This window comes from Arvicola amphibius, chromosome 14 (assembly GCF_903992535.2).
Source record: "Arvicola amphibius chromosome 14, mArvAmp1.2, whole genome shotgun sequence".
Lineage (NCBI taxonomy): Eukaryota > Metazoa > Chordata > Mammalia > Rodentia > Cricetidae > Arvicola > Arvicola amphibius.
Genome location: NC_052060.1, coordinates 4,812,367 through 4,835,068, shown reverse-complemented (window position 1 = coordinate 4,835,068; position 22,702 = coordinate 4,812,367). Strand labels below are relative to the sequence as shown.

General features: G+C 42.5%; 1 protein-coding gene across 1 annotated transcript in view; it reads right to left on the bottom strand.

The window, feature by feature from the left end:
- The window catches only part of LOC119801176, a 74,688-nt gene extending 52,900 nt beyond the window's left edge, over nt 1–21,788 (bottom strand). The window contains 5 exon segments of the mRNA XM_042054125.1: nt 12,572–15,980; nt 16,188–16,880; nt 17,538–19,646; nt 19,686–21,150; nt 21,651–21,788. Of these exon segments, the coding sequence (XP_041910059.1) occupies nt 12,572–15,980; nt 16,188–16,880; nt 17,538–19,646; nt 19,686–21,150; nt 21,651–21,788 (7,814 nt within the window).
- Between the last annotated feature and the right edge of the window lie 914 nt (nt 21,789–22,702).

Genomic DNA, 22,702 nt, shown 5'->3' with positions numbered 1-22,702 from the left:
AAAGCAGTGTGGAGGTTTCTCAGGAAATTTGGGATCAACCTACCCCAGGACCCAGTAATCCCACTCTTGGGAATTTACCCAAGAGATGCCCAATCATATTACAAAAGCATCTGCTCAACTATGTTTATAGCAGCATTATTTGTAATAGCCAGAACCTGGAAACAACCTAGATGCCCTTCAGTGGAAGAATGGATGAAGAAAGTGTGGAATATATACATATTAGAGTACTACTCGGCGGTAAAAAACAATGACATCTTGAATTTTGCATGCAAATGGAGGGAAATAGAAAACACCATCCTGAGTGAGGTAACCCAGGCCCAAAAAGATGAACATGGGATGTACTCACTCATAATTGTTTTCTAGCCATAAATAAAGGACATCGAGCCTATAATTCATAAATAAAAATTTAATAGTTTTATAAAATATCTAAAACTTTATTCATATTTCACTTGCTATAAAAATAAAGTTAAAATAGATATTTCCTTGCTATTGTTAATAATGTCTGTAATCCTTTATGAATAAAAGAAAATGAATAATTACTCATAGTAAATTAGTTTGAAAACTTAGATGATCCAATTTTAGACCTGATCAATTGACTCTGCTCAGTCAGTAGAGTGTGAGACTCTTAATCTCAGGGTTGTGGGTTCATGCCCCACATTGGGCACCAAATGCAGGTGAATTCATGAGAGCCTGTTTTGAGGGATATCAAAGATTTATTAGGATGCACTCTCAGATATACAACATGGTAATAGCTGCTGAGGTCTTCTATTCTGCCTGTGGGGTGAATGAAAGCAGCAGCCTAATCTCAGCCACCACATGAGAGAGAGAGAGTGAGTGATTGCCCCTCTCTTTCCTTTAAAGGGGTCATGTCGGCAGAGCAGAAGCAAGGCCTCTATCAGGTCATGGGCTAGGCAGAGCAAATACCTACTGCAACAGTGAGGGTTGAAGATATGAAGCCTATACTTTCCCCTTTTGCATCACCTAGTCCTCCACTCAGTATATTATATTAACTTTGTTGTGTGCTTTAATAAAATTTTATATCCTGAATTTAAAATTCAACCTTTTAATCATATATTTTCCACTTCTGAATTTATTTATTTTGATAAATGTGTGTATTACCTGATTAGTATTGGGGAGTATGTTCTAGTTAAATTTAAAAGTAGTATTATCAGTAATTCAATTTGGTTATTTGGGATATTTTTCTTTTCAGAAAATGGTAAACTCTAGGAATGAGCAATGAGAACACTGTATTCAGATGTTTCCAAAACAAAAAAGACAGTTGTTGATTTTTGTATGTGTACTGGTGATTATCTCACGTTCTCTTCTGAGGACTGCTTCTTTAGATCATTGTGGAAGAATGAAATAAAAACCCTAACAAAATATCCCATCATATGCTAAATTACATGTAAACTCAGGTATTCCAATGCAAGTCCAAATACTCCTAGTTTAATGTTACCATATTAGGACAAATTTGCGATGGATATTGGGAAAGTTTTGAGTAGGCGAATTGGCTAAGCCTTAAATCCACGCTAGTCTAGTAAACTGAAAGCACAGTGACCCGTACCTTGTGTCATAACCGCAAATACACACAAGACGCAGCCTGGGTTGGTTCTGGCGAGTGTTTCCATTAAACAGAAATGTGACCTCAGCTGATCTTAAGGCGTCAGATAGCCTGTGATTATGTGATTAGGTGATTTCCAACAAGAGCTCTGTCAGAGGTAAATAGGGAACCACAGAACAACCATGTATTTTTGCTGCTGCATTTTATCATATCTTTGTTCTGCCCTTTCCTGATCCAAAACATGTTTCTTATTCAAATTATTTGAAAATTTGTTATGCATCAGATTTTTTTCCTTAATGAAAGGAAAATATGCACAAAACAAAAATAACTTGATCAGTCAATCAGTAACTAAAGGAGAAACCTATAAAATCAATGTTTCAAAGGTCTCCTATTTTGTCCAGAAGAATTTGATAGTCTTGGATAATTCACCTCATTTAGATTTGGAATGAATAATGGACATGTTTGTCTATGATTTAGGATAAAGTAGGCTGGTTTCAATGTATCACATGTTCTTAGGAACACCTTAGGAGGCTCTAGGGGAAGGTGAGGGTTTGGGAAAGAGATTGTAAATTACATATGCCTTCCTACTGACTGAGTGAACACAGCTTTGGTGTTGAGGAGACAGTCAAGCGTGGTAAAAACTCAGTATCTAGTCCAAAGTGTGACTGTACTACTCTCATCTGGCCCAGTGTGTCTGTATGTTCTAAGCTCTGTTAAATGATTCGTTTAAGTTAATTCAGTCAACTTATTTCATTAATTTACCAATTTCATTGATTCTTCTAGGAATTCATTGATATGGGGATGAATTCATTCATTCAAGTAAAAAAAATCTAGCTGATTATCTCAGATACCTTCTTTTCTTTCCATTACTATGTACCATATAATCTCAAATCTTTTTTAAAAACATGTCCGACATCCTGCCTCTCATCATGCCTTTCCATTAACCCCTGTAATTTTCCACCCAGATTCTGTGGTAGTCGATAAATTGTCTTCACAAATCTGTTCTTGTCCTTCTGCCATAATTTTTTTTAAAGTGAAAATATGATCATGTGACATCAAAAATCTACCTGACAATTGTTCATTGTTCATAACAGCTTAAGTTCTTAGCAAGGCTTATATGTGAAGCTCATTGTGACCCAATCCTGGCCTAGTGCTCTGACAACTCTTGCGTTGCTGCCATGTAACTTATATCATCATTCTACTGGATTATTTTTATGGTTCTTTCTGTCACTATGAGATTCCTTCTTTTAGGAAGTTATGTGCACTTTAAGAAGTTCTTAGAGCTGTGGAACATGTAGGCCTGGACTGGTCATTTCTAGAGACCAACTGTAAATGTCACTTCTTGGTATTTTTAAAATCCCGTTTCTTCACATTAGTCAAGACTATCTTTGATCAGCTTACAGTGAAGTCTGTTCCTTTAGTGTAGTTATTATAGTGTTCACTGCAGTGTTCATATCTGTTGTTTTATTGCATTTTGGTCTCCTGGATATATGTCAATTTTGAAAGGACAAAGACAGTGTCTTTCTCATATTTGTAACTTCAATACCACAGATAATGCCTGTCAATTAAGTTGTTATTATTTTCTTCCCAATGAATAGATGAGTGAATGAATGACCCTAATGTCACATTGACAACACCCACATTATCTAGATCATCTGGATTCTGTCATCAAAGCAATCAGCGAGAGATTGCTGATCAGCCTAGCCCACATTCTTGGGTTCCTGGTTGAAGGAGAGTTGTAGAAATGAGGACTTTGTCACACATAGGTGGAGCTCAACCACCTGTTCTTTCAGGCTTGGCTAGCTAACCTGACAAAACTGGTCAGGAATGTTTTAGTGAGAACGAAGCAAGGATTTAGAAGGAAACTAACAGCAAAGCTGTTGGAAATCAAGGTTATTGATTATCCCTCTAATCCCCAAATATTCAAATCTAGAATTTGTGTGGTGCATAACCTTTGTACAACCTCTGAAATTACATCAATTAGAAGTAATTTCATGTTGTCATACATTCTTAAATGCTACTTAGTGTAAATTAATTTGAATGAGATGGGATTTTGTTTATTGGTTGATTGGTTCTTAACATATCCATGCAACTTACCAATACAGCAGACAAGATTAGAGCTGACAAAAATCTCATCTTGAGAATCTGAGGAAGAAGGGTTGAACTACTGTCTTATTAAAGCTCTTTTGACAGAAAGGAAAGAGTGTTACTGATAAATGAGGTATGGAGAATATTTTAACATTTTACAATGTAAAACTCTACCAGGTGTCTGTCTGTCTATCTGTCTGTCTGTCTATCTATCTATCTATCTATCTATCTATCTATCTATCTATCTATCTATCTCCATCTATCTATCTATTTAATATTTACATACTAACTTACTTATTGTATTTATGTGTTTTAAAGGTAGACATGTAATGCATAGGGAAAATAAGGTAAGAAAAACCAACAATTAAATTATGCTCCCTGGGTGTTAAACTCCTGTGTTAAGTAGTGTGATGATGTAGAAGACATCTGGGCTTCTGAGTAACTAGGGTGTGTGACTTTAGATTTCTACTTTGTGCTTATGTGGACCAAATTTTAATATTTATGATTCTTAGTTTTGTCTATAGAATATGTACCATATTTGACATGTGAGGTTGTTTTAGAGAAAGTGCCTGAAATAGTGAATGGTGAATAGGCGTTGAGCACATTTTATTTTCATTTCATCCATAGTGGAATAAATAACACAAATATTGAATGTTTTGCCTCAGTCCTAATACTTACAACTGTGTATCAAGACCTGACTTCAGTTATTCCTTAAGGATTTTATCCTATAAATAGTCAGTGGAGCCAGAGACACATTGGAGTGGTTTGGAAACAGAAGGTGATTCCCCCATGCACCCTCGCCTTGATATTTTATTTGTAGGTGGAGGGGCACAGGATTTTGTCTGGTACAATCACAGTGAGTAGACTTTCTGTGTCTTCAGGAAGTATCCCAGCTCCTACCCAGACACTATAATGAGGTAAGCACTCTGAGATGTGGGGAACAACAAAATGGATTTCTTCTTTGATTCTGTCATTCCACATAGGAAAAGTCATTGTCATATCAAATGTCACCACTAGGCTTAAGGTTTAGAACTGTGGGCTGACAATCTGTTTCCAGCATGGATACTTGGATTACACTGATTACATTGCAGCCATGGTTTCGGTGTTATTTTCCTTCCAAACAACTTGAAGGGTTCCCTACTTCCCTTGGCATCACCTTTCTGTGTCCCGTGCTTTAAGGCTGTCTTGTAACTTCTTTTGTGGTTCCCAACACCCTCCTCTTTCTCTCTTCCAGATCATGTCTGTCATTTTTTGCCCTTTTTGATTACATAGAACTCAAATATGGAGCTTCTAGAACATGACTTACCCCAGGATTCCTTTAACTTTTGACTCAATGTCTTTCCTTTGTTGTAATAATAACCTTTCAACATTTAGTGCACCCTGACCTTTACAGAGACAGAAAAAGTTAAGTGCCTTGGACTCCCAAAGCAATGGGCTTTGCTGCTATCTTCTGAAGATAGCTCTTGGGAGCTGCCCAACATTGTAAGCTAGGAAGAAAGAAGCTCCGTGGTGCCAGGGTGCTATGCGGATTCCAGGTCTCCTGTTGGCTTAGACTGCACTTCTGTGTGGTGCCAGTTGTCTTTTCTGAATATCATTCCTTCCTCCTTTCCTCCTTTCCCATTCTCCCTTCCCCTCCTTCCTCCTTTCCTCCCTTCCCTTCCTCCTTTCCTCCCTTCCTTCCTCTCTGAATTTCTAGCTCTGCTTTCTGCAGATACATTATGTGTTTCCAGAATAATTTGGGGATTTTTTTTCTAATTCTATAAAGAGCACCATTGTTATTTTTCTGGGGGATAACATTGAGTCTATATATTATATTGAATAATATTAATACTTTAATAATCTTAACTATACCAATTAATTAATTAATTAATTATTCATGAATATTAGATATATTTTCACATTTTTATTTTTCACAATTTTCTTTTATATTTTAAAAAATTTCTTGTTTCGTTTTGAGACTGCATTTTAATCACAGCGTATCCCTTCCTTTTGCTCCCTCCAAACCCTTCCACACACCTCTTCCTACTCTCTTTCAAACTCATGGCCTCTTTTTAAATATAAACTGTTTTTACATGCATATGTAATAACATGTTTTCATATGCATATATATTCTTAAATATAATCTGTTACGTTTATAAAATGTTACTTTCATGTATGTTTTCAGTGTGGGACCCTTACCCCTTATTCTCAAAGGGGCAAGAAGAAATTTCCTAGCAGAATGATTTCCCAGGAAGATAGTGGCCTTCCCCTCTCCCACCCAGGAGATTCGGAGCACAAGGTCACTTAGCTCAGACCAGCCAGCCACCTGGTACAGGCTGATAAAGATGGCCTAACTCAAGAACAGTGGCCTTGCTCTAAAAACAAGGAAAAAGCTAACTTAGCAGAATGGGAGGGAGCAAAAGTCCTTGTACCCGTGCCAAAGCATCTTCAAAGATTCTCTTTGTAGTTATACCTTTAAAAGCTTACCCCACAGAGGAGATACAACTCCTTTCTACCTTGTTGTAATGGGGATGGAGATGAGTTCCAAACATGTTTGTATTAAGCTGATTAAACTTTGCTTATTACAGTCTGGGCCTCTCTGGTGTTCTCTCTCTGGGGGTTGTAATCTGGGCACAACAGCAGGGCTGGCCATTTGGCACTGGACAAACATTTGGAATGCTCTTTCCTAGGAAAGACCACCTTCCCACTCCTGTGTTACTAAGTTGCTTGTTGTTCTTTGTGTAGGCTGGAGGCCTCTTGGGCTTTCCCCCATCCATTTTGGCATGTTCATTGTCATCCTTCTCGTAAGCTCATATTCAGGCAGTAAGTTGGTGAGACTTTACAGGTACAGTTTTGATGTTGCTAGGAGACACAGTCTCACAGCAATGTCCCAGATCCTCTGACTCTGCCAATCTTCCTGCTTCCTTTTCTGCAAGGTCCTGTGACCTTTACATGGTGGAGTGTTTTGTGATGCAAACAGCTCTGTCTACTGGTCACTTGTGGTGTTCTCTGGTTGTCTCTGTCTGTTGCAAAGAGCAGATTACTTGATGAAGTGTGAGGACTACATTTACCTGTGGGTATAAGGATATCTTTAACTTTAATTTTTTGATAATTTCATACATGAGTGTAATGTATTCTGATTGTATTACCCCTTCTTCCCTCCTCTTAAGTTTGCCCCTAATTTCCTAGTAAAATTCATGGTCTATAATTTTTAACTATTATTGTTATGTTATGTATAATACTAATATATTATGTATATGCATAATATATTAGTGTTGCCTGTCTGGACATGGATATTAAGCTGTTTGCAATTTTAATTTGAGGTATTTCATTTTGTTAATTAATTTTATTCATAGGTATGTTTTGGGTTTCTTAGCAAAAGTTACTGGTGTATAGAAAACCTAATAATCTTTGTATCCTAAACTTACAAATTACTGAATCAATCAATTCTAACAGTCTCTTGGTGAAGTCTAGGTTTGTCCAGTATGTAGAGTCTCACTATCTGCAAACAGTGATCATGTGACTGCTCGCCTTCCTATTCAGATCCCTTTTTTAAAAAAAAATGTTTTAATGACAGTGTCCTTTGCTTTACAGAAGCTTCTCAGTTTCAGGAGATCCCATTTATTCAATGCTGCCCTTAATGCCTGTGCTGCTGGGGTTATACATAGGAAGTGGTCTCCTGTGCCCATGTGTTGTAGAGTACTTCCCACTTTCTCTTCTATCAGGTTCAGTGTGTTCAGACTGATATTGAGGTCTTTAATCCATTTGAACTTGAGTTTTGTGCATGGTGATAGATATGGATCTATTTTCATTCTTCTACAGGCTGACATCCAATTATGCCAGCACCATTTGTTGAAGACGCCCTCTTTCTTCCATTGAATACTTTTAGCTCCTTTGTCGCCCACCCACTGAGACAGTGGGGCTGGTCTAATGGGAGCTCACCAAGGCCAGCTGGACTGAGACTGAAAAAGCATGGGATCAAACCAGACTCTCTGAACATTGTGGACAATGAGGGCTACTGAGAAGCCAAGGACAATGGCACTGGGTTTTGATCCTACTGCATGTACTGGCTTTGGGGGAGCCTAGTCTGTTTAGATGCGCACCTTCCTGGACCTGGATGGAGGGGGGAGGACCTTGGACTTCCCGCAGGGCAAGGAACTCTGACTGCTCCTTGGACTGGAGAGGGAGGGGGAGGGAAGTGGAGGGAGGGGGAGAGAAATGGGAGGTGGGGAGGAGGCGGAAATTTTTAAGAATAATAATAAAAAAATAAATTAAAAAATGTTTAATTTACCTCACTTTCCCCTTTTACATGACTTCATTTTTTGTTTCAGTTAGCCATGCACAGTCCTTTTAGTCTACTTTTACATTTTTATTTTTAATTCCAATTTTCGTACAATATATTTTGATCATCTTCTCCCTTTCCCAATTCTTCCCAGAGTCCCTGCCTCCCTACCCACCCAACTCAATATTGTCTCTCCCTCTTTTGAAAAAGGAAGAAACAAAAACGAAAACAAAACAAGAATCAAAACCAGAAAAATAACAAATAAAAGGATACAGTCAAAAGACAAAAATGTCCAAACAGATAAAAATGAAATAAGTCCACAAAAATACCATTGAGTTCATTTCCTGCTGGCCAACCACTCCTGGACTTGAGGCCTGCCTTGGAATCTAGTTGATAGACCAAGTGACACTCCATTGGAGAAATCTGATTTTCCCTTTATCAGTGGTGATCAGTTCCAGATAGTGTCTTGGTTTATAGGTGGCTGGATCCGTGCAGGTCTTGGGTGTGCTGCTTCAGTCTCTGTGAGTTCATGTGTACACTAGCCAAGTTGTATATGGTAGACACTGTTTCTCTGGAGTCATTTACCACTCACGCTCTTCCTGCTTCTACAGAGATCCCTGAGCCTTGAGGGGAGGGGTTTGACCCAATTTAGGACTGAAGGCTCCATAGTCTCTCACTCCCCGCACATTGTCCAGTTGTGAGTTTCTGGATTAGCAGCCATATACTGCAAAATGCTTCTTTTATGTGGGGTGAGTGAGCAGTGATCTAAATAGCATTTTACTGCTATGCTCGTTTAGCAGAATAATAGTATTAAGTTCTCTCTTAGTCCTCAGACCTATCTATTCTTACTCCAGTCTATCCCAACACTTTACCAGTGTTCCATCTCACACATGTTCCTCAAATCCAATCAAAAAAGTGGTTGAGTCATGATTACATTAGTTTGTCTTGCAGGCATTTTAGTTGTAGGTCATAGTTTAAAGTGGATGATTTTGATGCCTACCTTTCTCCTCTGGTTGTGTGTAGAGACACTAGCAGGGCCCTGAACACTATAATGGTGCTTCTAGTTAGGCACCTACTCAACTTTCCCATATTCAATCAGGTTTTTCATGTTTAATGAGATATTTAAGTGTTGTCTTCAGCAATAGGACTTGACCATCAGATTGTAGTGAGCAACCAATAGCCTTAGCAATAGCTGTGATGTTTGGGGGGCCTCAGTGTGCTCTCTTGGCCAATGACTCAACAAACTGTAAACTATTGCCAGCACTGGAGGCTTTACTTGGTGGATTAATATGTCTAGTTGGAGCAATGTCTCCTCCATTATTTGGTGGCTTCATTTATATTTCTTTCATATATGTATACATTTAGCTAACACCCATAGATCTATGGGGTCTGAGTTACCTCAGGATGATTATTTTTCTAGCTCCACCCATTTGTCTGCAAATTTCATTTTTGGTTTTTTTTTGTGGGTTTTTTTTTTTTTTTTGGATTTTGGTTTTTCAAGACAGGGTTTCTCTGTAGCTTTGGAGCCTGTCCTGGAACTAGCTCTTGTAGACCAAGCTGACCTCTAACTCACAGACATCTGCCTGCCTTTGCCTCCCGAATGCTGGGATTAAAGGTATGCGCCATCACCGCCTGGCACAAATTTTACTTTTTAAACAGCTGAATAATATTCCTTTGCGTAAATGTATATATTTTCATTATACATTCATTAGCTGATGGACATTTAGGCTATTTCTAGCTTTTAGCTATTATGAATAGAGCAGGAGTGAACATGGATGAACAAGCATCTCTGTAGTAAGATGTCAAACTTTCAGGCATATGCCCAAGAGTTGTACAGCAGTATCTTGAGGTAGACCAATTCCCAGTGTCCTGAAGAACTAGCACACTGATTTCCATAGTGGCAGCACCAGTTTGCATGTTGACTCCATGGAGAGCCTACCCTCTCTGAGGAGTGGATGGGGGGGTAGTATGGGGGTAAAGGTGGAAGGAGTGGGAACTGGAATTGGTATGTAAAATTAGAAAAGGTTATTTTTTTTAAAAAAATTAGTTGAAAAAATAATTCCACAGCTAATTTCTTCATAGATTTTATCATGAAGGATTTTGTATTTTTTAATGTTTTTTTCTTCGTTCATTGGAATGATCAGATAACTTTTTATATTTCATTGTGTTTGTGTGTAATGTTACACTATAAATTGTGTGGATTTTAGTTTATTATTTAAATAAAACTCTGTGAGTGTTGTGAAATAGGTAGGATTGCCCACATCTATAGTGGTATAGTTTGCTAGTAATCTTGCTCTTACCCTGCAAATGTTACAACCTACATGTGACTGCAGAAGCCCCCTCCCCTGGAGTAGTGGAGCTATGGGTGGTCGATGCCAGAGCCTGTGGTTTCTCGCTGTGTTTCTGTCCCAGGTCTATGATTCTTACAATGGTTCACTCTCACTTTCTAGTTCCAGTATTCTCCCATGGCCATTCATCTCAGAATATAGCTATATCCACAGTCATTGTTGCATGGAGAGCAGGGGGCCTTTGTTTGACCCAGCCGCCCGGCTAGGTTACACCCGGAATAACCACACAGAAACTGTATTCATTTAAACACTGCCTGGCCGATTAGATCTAACTTCTTATTGGCTAATTCTTATATCTTAATTTAATCCATTTCTATTAATCTGTGTATTGCCAAGTGACTGTGGCTTACCAGCAAGATTCTAACCAGTATCCGTCTCAGGCAGGAGATCCATGGTGTCTGCCATTCTGACCTTCTTCCCAGCATTCAGTTCTTTCTACTCCGCCTACCTAAGTTCTGTCCTATCAACTAGGCCAAGGCAGTTTCTTTATTCATTACCCAATGAAAGCAACACACAAACAGAAGGAACTCCTACACCAGTGGTTCATCCTTACAGAAGAGGGCATGGCATGGTGCCCTCTTCCTCTATTCTGAAATGTCAGGGTTTGTGGTTGTATATGCTCACCCAGGAATTTCTCTTTAGTTTGAATTCCACTAGGAAGGTCAAGAAAAACAGTTTAAATTAGAGACAAAGAGTAGAATGTAAAATTCTGTTTAGAAAATTGTTACTCTTTTACTAAATATGCTTTGGTTGGCCTTTTCTTTGAAACTGCAAACTTGCTAAAAAAAAATAAAGCTCTTAATTAGTTTTGACATTCTGGAAATTATCATTGAAACAACAGTTGTAGTAAACTTTATGCTGAAGCTAATATATTGTATGTATTTCTCTGTTCCCTCTTTTTCTTTACAGTTCATAACAAATTCAATTTTTTTCCTTTTAGTCAGGAACATATTAATACTTTTATTCTACAGGAAATGTAGGGGTCCCTTAATTTTCACTGGCTTGGATATTTCCATTCATGTATTTGATGGAGGAAGCCTATAGCACATAAATCTCATTCCCAGAGCTTGGATTATATTAGGAAATGGCCATTTGGAATTATTTTTATTCTTTTCTGTGTTGATAATAATTAATAAAGTAAATTCAACATAAAGTCTTTGTGTAAATGATTTGAACAGTAATTGAACGGAGGAAAGGATTAGATGTGGTTGCGATTTTTCCTTCTTTTGACTCTGCATTTTTAGCATCTGAGTATTTACTGCTGCTAGTTGCACAGAGGTGAAGGAAAATGTACATCTGACCCCTTGGCAGGGAGTTATGTTTGTAGAGATAAAAAAGAGAAACTATATTCAGATGAAAAGTTTATTGTCAAATTCCAATTCAATATAATGTTTTGATTCTTCTGTCTAGGAAATCATGACAATAAATTTAATAGTAATACAGAGCTCCAGAGGTAACATAAAAGATAAAAATATTCTCAATCTCCACCCAGGAAACAATCAAATTCTTAGTTCAGGATAGGGAGTGTGTTAGAATATTACTAGAGAATTATGACTCCTAAACTAGACCCTGTGCTTCCTGGATAAGTTTTTAATCAAAAATTAAGACAACATGTGGAAAACCCCAATTGTTTTCTCAGGGAAGTTTTAAATATTCATCTTAATTTCCCCAACCAAAACCATACATTTTTAATCTTGTACCTCTGAATATAGTTCCAATACATTTACTTAATTTGCTATCTTCTGTCCAAGAAGCTCAGGGTCTATGGAGTCCTACAAAAAGATCTTGCACCAAAACAACATTAAAATAGTAATACAGTTAATATGAAAGGATATACCACCTACTGGCAAAATAAAGAACCATATTAAATGTGTGATTGTCTCACTATGCATCTACTTTCTTCTTTGGTTTAATTCTTATCTTGGTTGACCATATTTTTTACTCACTTCTCAATAAAAATAATGGTATTTTTGTTCTTGGACATATGTGTATAGTGGAGTGTTGCTATCTATGTAGGCAGAACCTGAATTCATTTCCTCCTTTTCATGGTAACCTCTGGATTCAGAGTCTCTTTTCTCCTTGTCATCTACATATTGGCTATATATTCTGACGGTACCTGATGAAACAGATCCTGGCTCCTGTCCTTGTCTCCCCTCACACAATGTGGTTGCACTTGGTAAATAGTTACACTCTTCAGTTCCCATACAGTATAGGTTCTGAAGAGAGCTATTGAGAGAAGATCTTTGATTTTTATTTTTACTGTAACTTGACAGCTGGTAGCTATCATTTGATTGGCTATGGTTATATACTTGCCTTTTATTAGTGCTGAATCCAGATTGATTTCCTTTTGAACTGGATTCTGAATTGTCCTGAAATAATATATATTGACTATGGCCAAAAACAGATTGGTCGACTGGCTGGTTTTGAATAGTTTCTTGCTTTCCTTTCAGACTGTACTTGTACTTAAAATCACAGTCATTCAAATGCTCAGGTGTTACTCCAGAATGGCCAAGACTAGAGACTAGAGTTCCAGTTGTACTAGATCCAGTCAGATTGCAGTGGTCAACTGGCTGCCCATGATCTGTATCAGATTCTCTATATTTTAACACCAGCTCTCCCATTCCCTCATTTGCTTTGGGTCCCACATGGTGAGAAAGAGAGAGACACTGTCCATACCTTGACACTTGTGTGTTTGTAGTTCTATGTGATGACCTCAAAGGACTAGAATTGCGACTGCTAGTTCTGCTGCCTTCAGAAGGTCCATATCCTGATTGTCCGTAGTCATAGTCTTCACGGCCATAGCTGCCATGTCTCCAACGTTGACTAGAACTATATTGGTTGCCAGTACTACGTGACCTATAATGCCTTGTATCAGACTGGACATGTGCTTTCCTTGATTGCTTGCTTAGACCATCCCGTGACTGCCAGTGAGTACTATGTGATGCAGTATGACTATAACCCAACTCTCCATGTTGTGATAGAGAGTCTCTATGGGACTGAAGCCCACCATGGCCCTTAGTGGATCCTGAATATCGCCTTGATACGACTGAGTGTTCCTCATGCTCACTGGAATCACTGCGAACAGGTGACTCCCTAGGACTTCTGCCAGACCTTGATACTGAAGCTTCATCATGGCCAGACTGAGGCTGTGTACTACTGTTCCTAGATTGGCTATGAGAACCCCTGCTTCTGTGAACTGTGGACCCAGAATCTCCATACTGAAGTCCACCATGACCCTTAGTGGATCCTGAGTACCTCCTAGAAACTACTGTGTGTTCCTCACCTTCATTGGACTCGGAGTGAACAGGTGTCCGTCTTAGACCTTTTGTAGTTCCTGAATGTGAGGTCTCCTCATGCACAGAATGGTGCTGTCTACTGCTGTCCCTAGATTGCCTTTGAGGACCTCCCTGGCTTCCATGACCTGCTGAGCCTGACTCTCCATGCTGATGTCTACCATGACCCTGAGGAGATCCTGAGTGTCTCCTAGAAACTACTGAGTGTTCCTCACCTTCACTGGACTCAGGGTGAACAGGTGTACCTCTTGGACCTTTCGTAGCTCCTGAATGTGAAGGTTGTCCATGGCCAGACTGAGGCTGTCTACTGCTGTCCCTAGCTTGCCTCTGAGAACCTCGCTGGCTTCCATGACCTGCTGACCATGACTCTTCATGCTGATGTTCACCATAACCATAAGGAGATCCTGAGTGTCTCCTTGAAACTACTGAGTGTTGTTCACTATCACTAGACTCTGGATGAACTGGTGCCCCTCTGGGTCTTCTCTGAGAGCCACCATGTGAAGGCTGCTCATGCCCAGACTGTGGCTGTCTACTGCTGTCTCTAGATTGTCTTTGAGAACCTCCCTGGCTTCCATGACTGGCTGAGCCTGATTCTCCATGCTGATGTCCACCATGACCCTGAGATGATTCTGTGTGTCTCCTAGAAACTACAGAGTGTTCCTCACCTTCACTAGACTCGGAGTGAACAGGTGTCCTTCTTGGACTTCTTGAAGGCCCAGAATGTGAGGGCTGTTCATGCCCAGACTGAGGCTGTCTACTGCTGTCCCTAGACTGCCTCTGAGGACCACCCTGGCTTCCATGACCTGCTGACTCCGATTCTCCATGCTGATGTCCACCATGAGCCTGAGGAGATGCCGAGTGTCTCCTTGAAACTACTGAGTGTTCTTCACCTTCACTGGACTCAGGGTGAACAGGTGTCTGTCTTGGTCTTCTTGAATGCCCTGAATGTGAGGGCTGTTCATGCCCAGACTGAGGCTGTCTACTGCTGTCCCTAGATTGTCTCTGAGGACCTCCCTGGCTCCCATGACTGCCTGAGCCTGACTCTCTTTGCTGATGTCCACCATGACCCTGAGAAGATTCTGAGTGTCTTCTAGAAACTACTGAGTGTTCCTCACCCTCACTGGACTCAGGGTGAACTGGTGCTCCTCTGGGTCTTCTCTGAGAGCCACCATGTGAGGGCTGCTCATGCCCAGACTGAGGCTGTCTACGGCTGTCCCTAGATTGCCTCTGAGAACCGCCTTGGCTTCCATGACCTGCTGAGCCCGACTCTCCATGCTGATGTCCACCATGACCCTGAGAAGATTCTGACTGTCTTCTAGAAACGACTGAGTGTTCCTCACCTACACTGGATTCGGGGTGCACAGGTGTCTGTCTTGGTCTTCTTGAAGGCCCTGAATGTGAGGGCTGCTCATGCCCAGATTGAGGCTGTCTACTGCTGTCCTTAGATTGTCTCTGAGGACCTCCCTGGCTTCCATGACCTGCTGAGCCTGACTCTCTATGCTGATGTCCACCATGACCCTGAGGAGATCCTGAGCTTCTTCCTGAAACTACTGAGTGTTCCTCACCCTCACTGGACTCAGGGTGAACTGGTGCCCCTCTGGGTCTTCTCTGAGAGCCACCTTGTGAGCGCTCTTCATGCCTGGACTGAGACTCTCTACTGCTGTCTCTAGATTGCCTTTGAGGACCTCCCTGGCTTCCCTGTCCTGCTGAGCCTGACTCTCCATGCTGGTGTCCACGATTACCCTGAGAAGATTCTGACTGTCTTCTAGAAACTACTGAGTGTTCCTCACCTTCACTGGACTCAGGGTGAACAGGTGTCTGTCTTGGTCTTCTTGAAGGCCCTGAATGTGAGGGCTGTTCATGCCCAGACTGAGGCTGTCTACTGCTGTCCCTAGATTGCCTCTGAGGACCCTCATGGCTTCCATGACCTGCTGAGCCTGATTCTCCATGTTGACCTCCACTATGAGCCTGAGGAGATCCTGAGCTTTTTCCTGAAACTACTGAATGTTCTTCACCTTCACTGGATTCAGGGTGAACTGGTGACCCTCTGGGTCTTCTCTGAGAGCCACCATGTGAGGGCTGCTCATGCCCAGACTGAGGCTGTCTACTGCTGTCTCTAGATTGCCTTTGAGGACCTCCCTGGCTTCCATGACCTGCTGAGCCTGACTCTCCATGCTGATGTCCACCATGACCCTCAGAAGATTCTGAGTGTCTTCTAGAAACTACTGAGTGTTCCTCACCTTCACTGGACTCAGGGTGAACAGATGTCTGTCTTGGTCTTCTTGAAGGCCCTGAATGTGAGGGCTGTTCATGCCCAGACTGAGGCTGTCTACTGCTGTCTCTAGATTGCCTTTGAGGACCTCCCTGGCTTCCATGACCTCCTGAGCCTGACTCTCCATGCTGATGTCCACCATGACCCTGAGAAGATTCTGAGTGTCTCCCAGAAACTACTGAGTGTTCCTCACCCTCACTGGACTCAGGGTGAACTGGTGCCCCTCTGGGTCTTCTCTGAGAGCCACCTTGTGAGCGCTCTTCATGCCTGGACTGAGACTCTCTACTGCTGTCTCTAGATTGCCTTTGAGGACCTCCCTGGCTTCCCTGTCCTGCTGAGCCTGACTCTCCATGCTGGTGTCCACGATTACCCTGAGAAGATTCTGAGTGTCTTCTAGAAACTACTGAGTGTTCCTCACCTTCACTGGACTCAGGGTGAACAGGTGTCTGTCTTGGTCTTCTTGAAGGCCCTGAATGTGAGGGCTGTTCATGCCCAGACTGAGGCTGTCTACTGCTGTCCCTAGATTGCCTCTGAGGACCCTCATGGCTTCCATGACCTGCTGAGCCTGATTCTCCATGTTGACCTCCACTATGAGCCTGAGGAGATCCTGAGCTTTTTCCTGAAACTACTGAATGTTCTTCACCTTCACTGGATTCAGGGTGAACTGGTGCCCCTCTGGGTCTTCTCTGAGAGCCACCATGTGAGGGCTGCTCATGCCCAGACTGAGGCTGTCTACTGCTGTCTCTAGATTGCCTTTGTAGACCTCCCTGGCTTCCATGACCTGCTGAGCCTGACTCTCCATGCTGATGTCCACCATGACCCTGAGAAGATTCTGAGTGTCTTCTAGAAACTACTGAGTGTTCCTCACCTTCACTGGACTCAGGGTGAACAGGTGTCTGTCTTGGTCTTCTTGAAGGCCCTGAATGTGAGGGCTGCTCATGCCCAGATTGAGGCTGTCTACTGCTGTCCTTAGATTGTCTCTGAGGACCTCCCTGGCTTCCATGACCTGCTGAGCCTGACTCTCTATGCTGATGTCCACCATGACCCTGAGGAGATCCTGAGCTTCTTCCTGAAACTACTGAGTGTTCCTCACCCTCACTGGACTCAGGGTGAACTGGTGCCCCTCTGGGTCTTCTCTGAGAGCCACCTTGTGAGCGCTCTTCATGCCTGGACTGAGACTCTCTACTGCTGTCTCTAGATTGCCTTTGAGGACCTCCCTGGCTTCCCTGTCCTGCTGAGCCTGACTCTCCATGCTGGTGTCCACGATTACCCTGAGAAGATTCTGACTGTCTTCTAGAAACTACTGAGTGTTCCTCACCTTCACTGGACTCAGGGTGAACAGGTGTCTGTCTTGGTCTTCTTGAAGGCCCTGAATGTGAGGGCTGTTCATGCCCAGACTGAGGCTGTCTACTGCTGTCCCTAGATTGCCTCTGAGGACCCTCATGGCTTCCATGACCTGCTGAGCCTGATTCTCCATGTTGACCTCCACTATGAGCCTGAGGAGATCCTGAGCTTTTTCCTGAAACTACTGAATGTTCTTCACCTTCACTGGATTCAGGGTGAACTGGTGCCCCTCTGGGTCTTCTCTGAGAGCCACCATGTGAGGGCTGCTCATGCCCAGACTGAGGCTGTCTACTGCTGTCTCTAGATTGCCTTTGTAGACCTCCCTGGCTTCCATGACCTGCTGAGCCTGACTCTCCATGCTGATGTCCACCATGACCCTGAGAAGATTCTGAGTGTCTTCTAGAAACTACTGAGTGTTCCTCACCTTCACTGGATTCAGGGTGAACAGGTGTCTGTCTTGGTCTTCTTGAAGGCCCTGAATGTGAGGGCTGCTCATGCCCAGACTGAGGCTGTCTACTGCTGTCTCTAGATTGCCTTTGAGGACCTCCCTGGCTTCCATGACCTCCTGAGCCTGACTCTCCATGCTGATGTCCACCATGACCCTGAGAAGATTCTGAGTGTCTCCCAGAAACTACTGAGTGTTCCTCACCTTCACTGGACTCAGAGTGAACAGGTGTCCCTCTTGGACTTCTTGAAGGCCCTGAATGTGAGGGCTGCTCATGCCCAGATTGAGGCTGTCTACTGCTGTCCTTAGATTGTCTCTGAGGACCTCCCTGGCTTCCATGACCTGCTGAGCCTGACTCTCTATGCTGATGTCCACCATGACCCTGAGGAGATCCTGAGCTTCTTCCTGAAACTACTGAGTGTTCCTCACCCTCACTGGACTCAGGGTGAACTGGTGCCCCTCTGGGTCTTCTCTGAGAGCCACCACGTGATGGCTGCTCATGCCTAGACTGAGGCTGTCTACTGCTGTCCCTAGATTGTCTCTGAGGACTTTTCTGTCTGCCATGTGCTGCAGACCCAGACTCTCCCTGCTGTTGTCCACCATGACTCTGAGGAGATCCTGACTGTCTTCTAGAAACCACTGTGTGTTCCTCACTTTCACTGGATTCACTGTGGACAGATGTTCTTCTTGGACTTCTTGAAGGCCCTGAATGTGAAGGCTGTTCTTGTCTAGACTGAGGCTGTCTACTGCTGTCCCCAGACTGTCTTTTAGGTGTTCCTTGTCTTCCATGACCTTTTGAACTTGACTCTCCATGATGAACTTCTTCATGTCCATATCTCCCCTGTCCTGATCCAAATGACTTATTAGAGCCAGACCCATTTCTCCCATATCCAGAAGACTGACTTGGGTCAGATGACTGTCCTGAATGAGACCTGTTCTGCCAAGAACTAGATGAGTGACTTGAACCAGATCGATGTTCTCCATACTCAGATGACTCACCTGGGCCAGACTCATACTGCCCAGCACTAGATGACTGCCCTGAACCATGCCCATGCTTCCTATAACCAGTTGACTGACCTGAGTGAGACCCATGCTGCCCAGAGCTAGATGATTGACCATAGTGAGACCCATGCTGCCCAGTGCTAGATGACTGACCATAGTGAGACCCATGCTGCCCAGAGCTAGATGATTGACCATCGTGAGACCCATACTGCCCAGAGCTAGATGACTGACCCGAACCAGACTCTTGTCTCCCATATCCAGAAGACTGACTTGGGTTAGACCCATATGGAGATGACTGACCATATCCAGAGCCTTGCTGTCCAAATCCAGATGACTGTCCTGAATGAGACCTGTTCTGCCAAGAACTAGATGAGTGACTTGAACCAGATCGATGTTCTCCATACTCAGATGACTCACCTGGGCCAGACTCATACTGCCCAGCACTAGATGACTGCCCTGAACCACGCCCATGTTTCCTATAACCAGTTGACTGACCTGAGTGAGACCCATGCTGCCCAGAGCTAGATGACTGACCATAGTGAGACCCATGCTGCCCAGAGCTAGATGATTGACCATCGTGAGACCCATACTGCCCAGAGCTAGATGACTGACCTGAACCAGACTCTTGTCTCCCATATCCAGAAGACTGACTTGGGTTAGACCCATATGGAGATGACTGACCATATCCAGAGCCTTGCTGCCCAAATCCAGATGACTGTCCTGAATGAGACCTGTTCTGCCAAGAACTAGATGAGTGACTTGAACCAGATCGATGTTCTCCATACTCAGATGACTCACCTGGGCCAGACTCATACTGCCCAGCACTAGATGACTGCCCTGAACCACGCCCATGCTTCCTATAACCAGTTGACTGACCTGAGTGAGACCCATGCTGCCCAGAGCTAGATGATTGACCATAGTGAGACCCATGCTGCCCAGAGCTAGATGACTGACCATAGTGAGACCCATGCTGCCCAGAGCTAGATGATTGACCATCATGAGACCCATACTGCCCAGAGCTAGATGACTGACCTGAACCAGACTCTTGTCTCCCATGGCCAGATGACTGACTTGAACCAGATCCATGTTTCCAAGTGCTAGATGACTGACCAGATCCAGATCCCCGTCCCCCATAGCCAGAAGACTGACCTGAGCCAGACTCATGCTGCCCAGAACTAGATAACTGACCAGAACCAGATCCATGGTGCCCAGAGCTAGATGATTGACCAGAACCAGACTTTTGGTCACTGAAACCAGACAACTGACCTGAACCAGATGCATGCTGCCCATGTTGACCACAACCTGAGGATTGACCTGATGCAGTACCATGCTGGCCACAGCAAGACTGACATGATCCATGCCCATGTTGTTTAAAGCCAGAGGACTGTCTTGAATTTGTTCCATGTTGTTCACAGCAGGATGGCTGCCCTGAACCAGACCCATGATGACCACATTTGGAATATTCATTTGAACAACACCCCTTCTGATGAGAGCTTGAAGAGTGTCCACAGCAACTGGTTCCGTGTTGACTATAACCAGATTGGGTTGCTCCAGATCCACAGCATGATGAATGATGTGAGCTCATGCTCTGCTGTCTTCCACAGTGCTCGGACTGACCACATCCATACTCTCTCTGACTAGAAGACTGGCTGCAGGATCTAGGTTCAGTTTGACAACATCTAGAGGACTGACCTCCAGAGACACATCCATAGCCTTGTCCTCTGCTAGTTCCTGATTGACATCTTGACTGCGTAGAACAAGACTGACTTCCTTGCCTCCCAGATGCCTGACAAGAACTTGAAGCACTTTGTGGTCTGCAACATCCACTAGAACTGCTGTGACCACCTGCATGACTTTGTGTTTTACTGTTTCCTGAACTTGCAGAGCTAGGCCCACACTTTTGTTCTCCACTCTTTTTTGACTGAGTAGAATTTGATTCATGTTTGCTCTTCTCCGGTCCATGTGACAATCCACTATGACCTTTCCTTCCCTGACTGTTTAACCTAGATCCAGATTCATATTCTTCCTCAGCTTCTCTAGAGGACCTACCATGTGACTTGTTTCTTTTTTCTTCTAACTCTTCAGAGCTGGAACCCTGTCTCTCTTTGTTACTGCTCCAAGATTGACCAGAGCTTGACCCATGGCGTTTTCTCCTGGGTTCCTCTGAGCTGGATAATTCACTGTGCCTTTCCAACCTCCTAGAGTTGGACCTACGTCGAGGTTTTGCAGTTCCCCGCGAGCTCCCAGAACTATGTCCATACTCCTCTCCCTCACTCCAACTTGAACGTCTGAAACCTGATTTCCGTCTTGGTATCTCTTCTTCCTCTTCTGTTTCACTTTCTTCCTTTTGATGCTGATGACCATGCCTACGCTTCTTTGACCCTGAAGCTTTACAGTATTCTTTTCCAAGAACCTTGTTGCAGGCCATAGCCAGTTTGAACACCATCAGAAGAAATTCAGTAAAGTCTAGTCTTCGATCATGATCTCGATCCAGCATATGCATGATAACATCTACTGTATCTGGATCATCTGGATTCTGAATATGAGAGAAACACCAAGGATAACTTGGTTAGCCCAGCTTCATTTTCAACTAAAATAACCCAGTAGCACCTTGTATATATATTGTGTTATATGATTTTAATTTATCTGAGTATTACTTTAGGTTAATAGGACCTAGAATATACGCAAAGTTAATGGAAAATAAAGACTATTGTGATCTGTGGAAGGAGATGACATTGTTCCTCGTTTGTTAAAATAATCAATTAGTTAATTTCTTAGCACTATTTTATTTATTTGCTTGGAATGGAAAGCCTGAGTAAATGAGAAAGTTGGATTCTTTAAGGTGCAAGGGCACAGGAATGTATTGAAGAAACATTTGTCTTTAAAATATATATTCTGATTTAATAGATTTATGATGTCCTGGCTCAAAAGAATATTACTTGGGTTTTCTCGAAATCAGCCGGGGCTGTACACTTTCCACCAATCTTGGTCCTAGAACATGTACAGACCCCAACAGCCTTCAGACTTGGCACGTACCTTCAGAATTGGGCGAAACTCTTTCTCCAGAAGTTCCTTTAGCTCATCCTTGCTCAGTGTGCCACATTCTCCATCTTGCTTGGTGTATTTGTAGAATATATCAATGACGGTGACAACACTTCTTAAGAGGTCTGTCATCTTCCCCCCAAGGTTAAATGAACCTACGGAGAGAGAAGGAAACATAGATGAGGAAAGAGACATAGAGAACTAATTTTCTTTTCTTTTAATTTATCAATAGATCTTATTTTAATATAATGCAGTGGTTTTCAACCTTTCTCATGCTGAGATCCTTTAGTATAGTTCCTCGTGTTGTAGTAACCATCAAATATGCTTATTTTCATTGCTACTTCATTTCTGTAATTTTGCTACTGTTTTGAATCATAGTATAAATAGTTGTAGGATATCCTATGTGTGACCCCTGTGAAAGGGTCATGACCTATGGGCTGAGAACTGCTGACAAAGTAATTTTTAAAAGCTCTTTTCTTTCATCAACCTCAACATGGCTCAGGATTTTTGTAGCATCAATAAGCACAATGAAAACTTACGATGATCTCAAGTCTCCGTAATATTTATCTTATGAATATGTTCTTTTTATGATATTTCTTTGGGTATTTTTGTGTCCTGGGTATTACTTCCAAAACTCCCAATACCACATAGACACCACAGCCCCAGTCTGTCTAGTCTCTTCTGTTTTCTCCTACCCTTTTCTCTTCCTCTCCATGCCTCTCCTTGCCTATTCTTTTATTTTCTCTCTCTTTTGTTTTTTTTTTTGTTTCTTTCCTGGCATGAGTGTGATACATTTATGTGTTTGCGTGAGTGTGTACACCATTTGTGTTTGAGGACAGATGCGCATATATTTGCGCAAATCATCATTTACATTGTTTATGTCTTTTCTTTATATATGAATGAATTCGTGTGTGTGTGTGTGTGTGTGTGTGTTTGTGTTCATGAAAACAGGCACACATGTACCACAGTGCATGCTTGGAGATCAGAGGACAACCTCAGGTGTTGCTCGTCACTTTCCACATTGTTTGAGTCATGATTTCCTTTTT